Raw genomic sequence first — 12261 nt, 5'->3', positions numbered from 1 at the left:
CGATAAGAACATCGAATCATTTTAAATAATATTAAAACCAACAAATTGGGTGCTTTTAAGAATGCAAATGTAAACAAACAACAGCTCTTAAGTAATTTTAAGAAAAATATCAGCTGATTAATAAAACTTTGATTTTAATGGATCTCTTGTTTTTTTTTTGTTTTTAACAACAGATGATTGTAAAATCATGAATGAAATTTTATTGTGTGTTAGTTTGAACATCCTGTTACGCAAATAATGTTATACCGGTTAACAATGGTAACCTTTTTATTTTATGAAGCAAATAAAACACAAAACTATGCTAGTTTCTTTTAAAATTAAAGAAGAAAATGTTTTTGACTCTTGTGGTTTTCTAATCAAATTTGTCATTATTGGGTTATTTGGATTTAAAAATTTTAAATGACCACTATTTTGAAAAATATTATTAAGTAAGGTTGTTTATTTTTTTAACAATAGATCTTTATCTTGGTAAGTACCATACTAATTTTAACATAATTAGTCAAACCATTCTGGAGATAAAAAAAAACAAAATGGCAGCTAGTGAGAAAACTATAGCATTTTTGGTCACATGTTTATGGAAACTTTTCTCTTTATTTTAATATTTAATAAAAGAAAAACAATGCAGAAGTTTGGCGGCCTATTTTAGAAACATACGGTGTGCGTATATATATTTCTTTCTTTTTTAATAAATTATATAAAAATTTGTTTTCATATTTTAGCACATAGTCTTTTCGTAGTAAAATAATCTCAGAGGATGAATCGCATGTTCTTTCAAATTAAACAAACATAATAAGCTTTGAAAGGTCCTTTGAGAAGGAAATTTTCAATATCTTGAAAGAGGTTTTAATAATATTAAAATTCTATGTGCAGGTAACTCAAAATATCAATAAGAATTACATATCGAAAAAGGACAAATTAATAAACTTATATTAAAAACATAAAAAAGTAATAAATTCTAAAAATACACTTTATTTAAAACAATTTCTTTAATACATACCGTTTAAAACCATTTCAAGATAATTCATTTCCGATAAAGCTTGATAATTACATTCACCATCATATTTATCTAATATCGTTAATATTTCATCCCTTAATTTATCCTGTATATCTGGATTCAGTGCAAGTTCATAACTAGCAAATGTTAAAAGTGTACTGGATGTTTCAAAACCGGCGATTAAAAACAATACAGATTGCGCTACAACTATATCTTCTGTTATTTTACAATCTTCAGTATTATGTAAACTAGCTGAAAAAAAAAATAAAAAAAATTTTACTTAATTTATATCGCATTAAACTTGGGGACACTTTACTGGAAACTTGGACGATTGGAGTACCTGAGAAGAAAAGATTAGAAGCTTTTGAAATGCGGTGCTATAGGAGAATGTTAAAAATCAGACGGGTGGATAAAGTGACAAATGAAAAGGTGTTGCGGCAAATCGATGAAGAAAGAAGCATTTGGAAAAATATAGTTAAAAGAAGAGACAGACTTATAGGCCACATACTAAGGCATCCTGGAATAGTCGCTTTAATATTGGAAGGACAGGTAGAAGGAAAAAATTGTGTAGGCAGGCCATGTTTGGAATATGTAAAACAAATTGTTAGGGATGTAGGATGTAGAGGGTATACCGAAATGAAACGACTAGCACTAGATAGGGAATCTTGGAGAGCAGCATCAAACCAGTCAAATGACTGAAGACAAAAAACAAAAAGTCACATTAAGTGTATGAGACAAAACCTTACAGTTAGAAGGAATCTGCCAAAATCAATTATAATTCGGTTGAACTCTTATAATTCTGAGGATAAGAGAGGATTTTCCTTATGAAAGCCTGAACCATTTCTCAAATGATTTCATATAGGGTGTAAAAAAGCAAATATTTACATATGAGGGTCAATCAGTAAACAAAGAAATAACCATATTTAGTTAAAAATAGCCGGCAAAGCATTGCATAACTTTTCCTGGTTTGTCCTGAAAGATTTTTAACTCAAATATCATACGAGAGCTATTTTTTTTTTTCCAACTTACGATAACAAAATGATTTTATTACTTAAAATTGAGTAGTATCTAACTTAGTTTTCTACATAATCGCCCAAAACGATTGAGGCATTTGTTGTCACATGACCACATAGTGACAGACATAGTTTGTTTTATCGTCTAATGCGGTCAATAATTTTCTACACTTTAAAGCGGGTAGTACTGCCGACACCGGTAAAAATGTCAAATTGTTAAGATATTCGTGCAAGCTTGTCGGATGCGTTATATAGACTTCGAATATATAGCCTATATCTGCATCGTTGGCGTGATTCATTATAGGATCTAAAATTCGATTTAAATGCTGTTTATTGATCCCACGGGTATATTATTTTAAAATGTAAATAATGCAATTTTTTATACCGTTTAAAAATAAATAAATGTCTTTGTTTCGCCTACATTTTTATAATAATATGAGATTAATTATTTTTTAAATGCCCTTCCTAAAATTATGAAAGAATTCGCGTCACAGATATCTAATCCGGTTCGTTTTTTAGCGGTTGCGCACTCATTGTTTAAACTAATACGTTTAAAATCTATGGCGTCTATGTATTAAATGCAAAAAGTATTGTAAAATTTTATATTCATGTTGTTTAATATGATATTGCGCATGCGCGAAAATTAATTTATATTAAATAGAGATGAAAGATTAATGTTATATCTTCTATTGTTACAGTCTGTCTAATTTAATTTCTATCATTTTATAAAAAAAAAAAAAAAAAAAAAAAAAAAAAATAATTTTTGTCATGTAATTAAGTACGTGATACAAAAAAACAGGTAATTATTTCATTTAACGTTACATCGAGATATTTTTTATTTAGATGAACGATTGAGCTGCTAATATGGGGAATTCTCTGACGTCATGGATAGTCTATAGCAGGGCTTCTTAAACTGTGGGTCGCGAGACTACTGAAAGGGGGTCGCAAAGATCTGATACTTTTCAATCATTATAAATAAAATTTTAAAATTAGTATACACACTACGTACAAATATAAATACAAATAAAAATCATACAAAATACTATTGTAGTTTTATTATAACTATTTTTTGAAAAAAGTGGCAATGCAAAACTGTTATGTAGGGCCTATAAATGAAAATATGGAAGTAGCATTTAAAATAATAAATACAACGCGCTCCTCGATTTTCAACTGAACGTTCGACATTGATGTCTGGCCGCCGGCGTCAGTGTTTGCAAGATAACTTAGTGATTATAAGTACCCAGACGCCGCGTCGCCTTACAGCTTACACATACAATACGGAAGCATAATCAAGCTAGGCTAGGCGAATCGGCATATTATTTTTATAAAAGAATAATAAAAAAAATTAAATGAAAGCTTCTTTTTCGGCGTCTTTGTGCGCTGCACACTTTGAACACGCCATGCGTCGGGGTTGATCTGATCGTAATTTGTTGTCATTGCACTGGTAAAGATTCGAGTGTAGTTATTTTTCTGTTTGTACTTCAGTTTGGACTCAGCTTTGTCTTCGTAGTGACATGTGTGTATTTACTGTGTAATTTTCAGTTGGTGTTTTTAATTATTACGTTAAAGTTCAACTACATTTTGTTTAATTATTTATTATTATTTAACCATCATGGATAAATGGCTAATTAAAATTCCAACTAATAAGTCTGCCACGCCGTCACAACCAAGTTGCAGTGCTTCAAATCCGACTTCTAGCAAAACAAAAAAAAGAAAATATGACGAATCATATTTGCAGTATGGCTTCACATGCCTTCTCACAACAATGAAGAACAACCAGTGTGCTTAATTTGCAAAGAAGTTTTGGCTGCAGAAAGCATGAAACCGTCAAAACTGCAACGACATTTGAATACTAAACATGCAACGTTATCAAAAAAGCCAATAGAATATTTGAGCGTCTTTTGCAAACATCAAATAAAGAAAAGAACACTTTGGAGAAGTATGTTACTTTGAATGATAAATATCTATTGGCATCGTATGAAGTTTCGTATTTGATAGCAAAAACGAAAAAGCCTTTTACTATTGGAGAGCAACTTTTACTACCTGCAGCTATAAGAATGTCTGAAATTGTTCATGGAAAACAGTATGCTGCTGAAATTAGTAAAATTCCATTATCAAATGACACTGTGTCCAAAAGAATTTCAGACATTAGCAATGATCAATTTCAACAGCTTCTTATGAGGCTTAAAGACAGCTCAAAGTTTGCAATACAACTGGACGAGTCGACAGACATTTCAAAAACGGCACAGTTGTTACTTTTTGTAAGATATATTTATGAGGGAAGCATTCATGAAGATATACTGTTTTGTCGTCTTCTGGAAGGTCATACTCGTGGAAAAGATATATATAAAAAAGTAAATGAGTTTTTTGAAAAAGAAGGATTAAATTGGAAAAATTGTGTTGGTGTGTGCACGGACGGTGCTGCAGCAATGACCGGACAAGATCTTGGTTTTACAGCATTTGTTAAAGCTGGAAATGATCATATTACATTTACACATTGTATGATTCACCGAGAGGCACTTGTTGTTAAAAAAATTGCACCAGAATTAAACACTGTGTTTTTTGATGCAGTCAAAATCATTAACTTTATTAAAAGTCGAGCACTTAATAGTCAATTGTTTAAAAATTTGTGCATCGATATGGATTCGGATTATACAAGTTTATTGTTACATGCTGAAGTTAGGTGGCTATCAAAAGGTCGAAGTTTGAAACGATTATTAACTTTAAAAGATGAAGTTCTTATATTTCTAACAGAGCAAAATTCTAATTTGGCCGATTATTTTCAAGATAATTTATGGCTTCTCAAGCTATGCTATTTGGCAGATATTTTTGATAAAATCAATGATATGAATTTATCAATGCAGGGAGTCTGCGTTAATATGTTTATGTTAAAAAATAAACTTGAGGCCTTTGTTAAAAAAATTCTTATATGGAAGAACAGAGTGGAAAGTGGATCGCTCGAAATGTTTCCATTTACTGACGAGTATATAATTAGTAACAATATTTCAAAAAAAGATACTCCTATAACAAAAATTATAGTTAATCATTTGAAGGATATGGAAGTTTACATGCATAGGTATTTTCCCAATGATATCGATACACAACAATGGATTTGCAATCCATTTTCAATTGAAATGGAAGAAATTAATTTTTTAAACTTAAAAGCACAAGAAGAATTTGCCGAATTAACAAGTGATACGACCTTGCGACTTAGATTTTCTCAAGTGCCTGTGCATGAATTTTGGATAGAAATCAAATCAGAATATCCCCTACTATCGGAAATGGCAATGAACAAATTACTGCCATTTTGTACAACATATTTATGTAAATCAGCCTTTTCCACATTAACTTACATAAAATCAAAATACCGTTCAATTTTAATAAACGTTGAAAATTTATTACGATCTGCACTAACTCAAATTGAGCCTTGATTTAATTATTTGTGTAAAAATAAACAATCACATCCGTCACATTAATATTGTTTGATGTTAATAATATGTTTTTATTAAAAAAATTGTTATAAAAGTTTATTTTTTCTATTGAATATATATATATATATATATAGTTTTATGTCATTCTATTTATTGTGTTTTATTACGACCGATATCCCGTCAACGTTTCCAATTATATATATGTGAAATGAATGGGTACGTATTCTTTAATCCTTATTTTATTTACATTGTAAAATAGTGCGATATTACATCTACATCTACGGTTAATATATATTTCATTATATGGAGGAGGGGGTCGTTTAAAATTTCCTAAGCTTGAAGGGGGTCGCTATATAAAAACGTTTAAGAAGCCCTGGTCTATAGTATGTTATAATAAAATAAAGTTAATAACAAACTACGAATTGCGATGTAGAAATTGTTTATTCGATAAATTTACTGTATTTTGCGGCTTTAAATGGAATTAGTTTAGTATCGCAAATCTGAAGGAACAAATACAATAAAGAATCATTAACCTGAAAAATAATGCTTGTAAAAGAGCGCGAAATATGGGAATCTGTCTGGAAAAGGGAAATTCTCAAAGAGAAAAGGGAAATTCCCTTCTTTAAAGTATATTCAGTTTGTGCTAGAAGGAACCATTTATATCTACCGGTAACAAATACTTTTCGATACCGATCGCTTACGGTATTAATTTGAAAGAGACATACGATGTCAAGTTATAAATTATAAAAAAACATAGCTGGAATATATATGGTGATCTCAAAGTTACAGCTAATTTGTTAGGCGTGCAGTTAGGCTATATTAAGTACATGTGTTTTCTTTACGAATGGGACAGCCGAGCTAGGGATAAACATTATGTTACGAAAGAGTGGAAGAAACGAGACAACTTAACTCCAAACGGGAAAAATATTATTCATGAGCCTTTAGTTGAACCCCAAAAAATATATTTCCCCTCTCTTCACATCCAGCTAGGACTAATGAAAAATTTTGTAAAAGCGATGAAGAACGACAGTCCCGGATTTTTGTACATCAGGCAGAAATTTCCGAATGTAAGTGAAAGAAAAAGTAAAGAACGAATAATTGTTGGTCCTCAAATAAGAGAGTTGGTAGAAGATGTTAAATAGTGTAGAAAGTACAGCTTGGACGTCATGTAAAGAAATTTGCAAACTTTACTAGGCAAACAAAAATCCATTACCACGATGTTGTTAATCGACTTCTTACTTCAAACCGAGCTATGGGATGTAATATGACTGATACATTTCCTTCACTCACAACTGGATTTATTCCCGGACAATCTCGTGACGTAAGTGACGAACACGTTCACGTTTCCACCAAGACAATTCGGTGATGGAAAGCCGTTATAAAGGGAAATGGAACAATAACACGCTAACCGATTACTGTTGGACATTATTCGGGATGTTTCTGAGACTATTTATAAAAGAAAAGCGTCAGCGGAATCATTCTAACACAGGTATGGCCGTGCGAAATTATAAATTTTACAGTTTTAACTACGAGGGTTATTTTTTTCAAGGTCCGATCGGTCGCGAAATAAAAACCCGAGAAAAAATCGGATGAAACTTTGCGCATATGTGTTGCGCAGCGTCTCTAGTATGGCCTTCAAGCACGCCGCGTCACTTCGTTTAGTTCTGAACACGCAGCTAACACATAAACATGTCTACAATAGCATCTCCCGCCAAGTGTGAAGTGCGTGTGGTAATTCGATTTCTTCAGGTTGATCGGTGTAATGCGGCTGAAATTCATCGACGAATAAGTAATGTGTACGGTGAAACTTCAATGAGCGACAGCAAAGTGCGACAACGGTGCAGGAACTTTAAAGTACGACGTGCAAATGTTCATGATGCAGGGGGTCAGGGAATGAAGCGAGTGTCAACCGATGATCTCGTTGAGCGAGTGGATGAGGCGATTCGAGAAAATCGTCGGTTAACAATTTCTGTATCGAGCGATTCCTTTCCTGAAATTTCAAGGTCGGCTCTCTACATCATTGTGAGCGAGATGACTTCCCAAGATGCTGTCCGACGATCACAAAACAATGAGAACGGGCGCCTCCCTAACGTTTCTCCAGCGCTACCGCAATGAAGAAGATTTTTTGAACAAAATTGTCACAGGGGACGAGACACGGGTCTATTTCGAAACTGAAGAAACAAAAGAACGATCCAAACGGCTGATGCGTTCTCATTCTCCCGGTAAACCGAAGAAGTTCAAGCGAACCTTCTCCAACAGAAAACGTATGGCTACCGTGTTCTGGGACCGGAATGGAGTTCTCTTGATGGAATTCATGGAACGCGGCACGACCATCACTGCAGCCTCATACTGCGTGACTCTTCAACGTCTACGAAGGACAATGCAGAATAAGCGGAGAGGAATGTTGTCATCAGGCATTGTCTTTCTCCATGAAAATGCTCGGCCGCACACCGCAGCTGTAATCAAGAAGCTCCTGCAGCGTTTTCGTCGGGAAGTGTTTGATCATCCACCGTACAGTCCGGACTTGGCTCCATCCGATTTTTACCTCTCTGCTCGCATGAAACGCTGGCTAGGACGACAACATTTTGGCACAGACATCGAGCTGCAGACCGGCGTAGAAACGTGGCTGAAAACACAGGGAGCTCCGTTCTATGACGAGGGTATTGGAAAGTTGGTACCACGCTATGTCTAAATCGGAGTGGCGACTATGTAGAGAAATAGCGTAACTATGTAAGTACTTGTTACAAATAAAAAATAAAAATAAGGTAAAATTTACTTTTACTTTGGCACGATATCGATGTATAAGTTTGGTGTTGGAGTCGAAACAACATAGTCATTTGTACAGCTCGTAACACTTCCAAATAACACATAGTTCTATAAATGAGCAAAAAATAGCGTTAGAAGAAGCAAAAAGTGGACAAAGGGACTTGTAACGCACGAAAGTTACACATGAATTACGAAAATACTGCTGCAACGTGTAAATGACAAAACTAAACATATATTTTTTTTTCAATATAGGAGGCAGTAAAGAAAAATTGAAATACTAGATATAGAAATTCTAAATTTAAACTAGTTAACTACGAATACACTTCACCAAAATACATTTATAACAAAATTAAAATATATATTTAAAGGAATTGTGGAAAATTTTTATGATAGATTGAGAGTAACGGAAGTGGATGTATTGAGAAATATTTGTAACCTAATTAATAATGACATGTTTAACCCTTTGAATGTCAAGGTAACTATCTATCGTTGCCCCCGCGTATCGCTAGATGTGTCAACGAAGCGATCCATTTGGTACTTTATTTAGTCATCTACGGTTTACAAAATTAACCGGAACCGATGTTGCTGTATTATTTTCTCAAAGCGTACACATCGATTTTTTTCCGATAGTCGAAAATTAAACAGTAATAATCGTGTTTCCAAAATTCTGCGAGTGTTGTACAAAACTTTGTTGATGTTTTAGTCCACATATTTCTTAGTTCTTATTTCGAGTTATAAAAAATTATTTCGTATTGTTTCTACTTATATTTCTTCGTTAAATTTTCACTTTGTTAATTTGAGTTTTGGTGTTTTATTGTATAAACCGTCTGCAACACTGGGGACTAGTGTAGAAGCCTAACCGATCGCGATATTTGTGAATATTTCAACAATAAGAGTGATAGCGAGTATAATTTGACCGAAACGGAGGGTGTATCAGACAAAGAGGGACTTAATAATATAGTCGATGATGAATTGGAAGGCAGTGATTACATGGAAGTTATTGCTCTTGAACAGCTGCAGCCGCTACCACGTGCACACCAAGAACAACCAGGACCAAAACACATGCAACTCATGTGATCTCTGGCAATTGAGTATTTCAATTGATTTTTCACGAGAACTCTGTTAGAACTCAATGCTAGAGAAATGAATCGCTCTGCTGAGCGGTTTATAAATAAACATGCAGGAAGGTTTGGCAGCTCAATGGCTAAAGAAAAGAACGCAAGTAACGAACCAGGGTTGAGGAAATTACCAGAGAAGAAAGCAGCAAGATGTAGTGTGCACATCAGAAGAAAGAAGAAGAAAATCCAGAACTGTCTGAACGAGGTGCAGTAAAGGAATACATGGGAAGTGTTTTCCTATATGTAAATTTAAAGAAAACATTTATCCAAAATGAAATATTTTATCCAAAAAAGAATATGGATTGATTTGTTGATAATAAATTAACATTTATAATATATATTTATTAATATCTATAAAATATTAATGATTTAGTAATACGGATTGATTTATTTATAACATGGATACTATATGGTATGCACTATCGCAGTTCTGAAACCAATTATTTTGTAAATAGCGATCCAATTTTCATAATTTTTGTTTTATTTTATCAAGAAATTCATGGACATATTTACATTCATTAGTGAATTTTTTTGTTGGGGGAGAAAAGCTCTGCCAGCCACCGTCAGGCCCACATTGACGTCAATGCGGGGCTCTCACCTGCTAAAACACTTCCCCTCTTATCATGCAGGGGCCGGATCTATGCCATATGGTATGTACAGCCCCTACATGATCACCCAGGCTCTCTACTACCCAAATCTGGATGACCGGAAGGTGTCCTCAGGGAGCGATCGACGAGATCACACCGCCCACCCCCAGAAGCTGGCTCCTCTTGATCACCCGTCATCGCCATGCCTATATCGATCCGCATCTCCTCAGGCGGTCATCGCCTCTCCTCATTGGCATTCTCTCCTATCATTATTATTATGGTAGTCGAGATACATTCCCATTTGTCGCTATTTCTGAGCATCATTTCTATTATATTGTTCGCCACCTCCTAATCATGTTCCTGGAACACTACTCTTAAGTCACTCGGTCTAAGGCAAAAGAACACTACATGTTATGCTGTATCAAGCCCGCCGCAATCATCACAATGACTTGTACGGCATCTGCACATCCTGTACAGATAGTCCTGGAAACATCCATGTCCAGACAGGAACCGGGTGAATTTGTAGCCTGTGTTACCATCCTTTCCCTCTATTCAGCTCCTGACGTCGCTGATGAGCCCATAGGTGCATCATATGTAAAGGTGCGCCTTTCTATGATTTCTCTAATTAATTGTGATTGTTAATGACTTTTTAAAAAATAAACATTTAAGAGAATTTGACCGTCCAAAACTAAAATTTATGATAAATAAAAAATATATATAGTTTAATATATTAAAATTTCTGGTAATAATCATATTCCGCTCGATGCTTTTGTTACTTGTGAATTTTTTCATATTACTGACATTTAACAATAATAATATATAATAAATGTTGCTAAACAAAATGTTGGATTTTACATTTACACTTTCATTCATAATTTTCTTTCATTGGAGTTATTAAAATTGTTTCAAAAATTATGGTGATGTTTTTTGAAGCAATTTTAATTATGAGTTTTTTTATTTTTCCTCACAATCGTGTTCCATCTTATATTAGTTAAGTCCATCAAGAATATCAATCATATGGATATACCACCCACATCCATAAGTAAAACAACTTATCAAAGTAATTTAAAAACATTACTATTATGTATAGTAATTAGTATATCTCCAAAATTATATATGTTTTACTCATGTTTAAAGAGTCCATTAGCTAATTACTGTATATACTGTGTTTGTATAATATTATATTTTTTGAGGAGATATAGATTTATCGAATATTTTATCCCTAAATTGACAATTTTGAAATTTCGTACATCTATGATTTATTAAAGTTATGGCATTCTTATGTATAAAATTTAAATTACCTAATATAAGGGATGTAACACGCAATCGCTATAAAAATATTAAAAATTAATTCTAACGAACCGATATGGATATGGTGTTATAGAGGAAGAAGAGAAAGTTGAGGAGGATGAAATGGGAGAAACAATACTGAGATCTGAATTTAAGAGAGCATTAAAAGATTTAAATGGCAGAAAGGCTCCTGGAATAGACGGAATACCTGTAAAATTACTGCGCAGTGCAAGTGAGGAAGCGATCGATAGATTATTCAAACTGGTGTAAAATATTTATGAATAAGGGGAAGTTCCGTCAGACTTCAAAACGATTGTTATAATCATGATACCCAAGAAAGCAGCAGCAGATAAATGTGTAGAATACAGAACAATTAGCTTAACTAGTCACGCATAAAAAAGCTTAACTAGAAGAATTGTACAGAAGAATTGAGAGTGGAAGAAGTGTTAGGAGAAGACCAATTTGGTTTCAGAAAAAGTATAGGGACAAGCGAAGGAAAAGTGAGGCAATGGTGTTACGAGTTTAAGGAAGACCATTCAAATGATCATGATGAACAGAGAAGTGGCAGCCTAGTGTCCAGACAGACAATCTCATTGAATGTGTGAATGCAAAAATTGCAAGAGAAAATCACCTCTTTATGATAGCAATCTTTCCCTAGAATTTCCATAAGTTTCAGACACCATTTTTGAGAATCATGACTGACACTCTAGGCCATTGTAAACTGAGTGCACGATGGGTGCCGAAAATTTTATAAGTGCTCACAAGATCACAGAATGATATCTGTACATGCTTTTCTTACCGTACGAGAGAATTTTTGTTCCCACATTGTCACTGGTGACAAAAAATTTATTTAGTATATCAATGCGGAGATGAAATAACAATCTGTGCAGTGGCATCATTCTGGTTTACCTAAACCGGAAAAATTCAAACAAGCTCAGTCTTTTAAGGAAAATCATAGAAACTAAATTACAAATGACATGGGACCAAAAGGGTGTGCTTTTGATTGATTTCATGGATTCTGAAATATCCATCACATCACAAGTCTATTGTGAAACACTTTCT

At 33.6% G+C, this 12261-nt stretch overlaps 1 protein-coding gene across 1 annotated transcript in view; it reads right to left on the bottom strand.

Moving 5' to 3' along the window:
- Positions 1-12261, bottom strand: part of LOC142333623 (cytochrome P450 9e2-like) — a 41297-nt gene that overhangs the window by 9431 nt on the left and 19605 nt on the right. The window contains exon 6 of the mRNA XM_075380961.1: positions 998-1246. Within this exon, the coding sequence (XP_075237076.1) occupies positions 998-1246 (249 nt within the window). The remainder of the gene's footprint in view (positions 1-997; positions 1247-12261) is intronic.

This window comes from Lycorma delicatula, chromosome 13 (assembly GCF_047948215.1).
Source record: "Lycorma delicatula isolate Av1 chromosome 13, ASM4794821v1, whole genome shotgun sequence".
NCBI lineage: Eukaryota > Metazoa > Arthropoda > Insecta > Hemiptera > Fulgoridae > Lycorma > Lycorma delicatula.
This window is presented reverse-complemented; position numbering and strand designations above follow the sequence as displayed.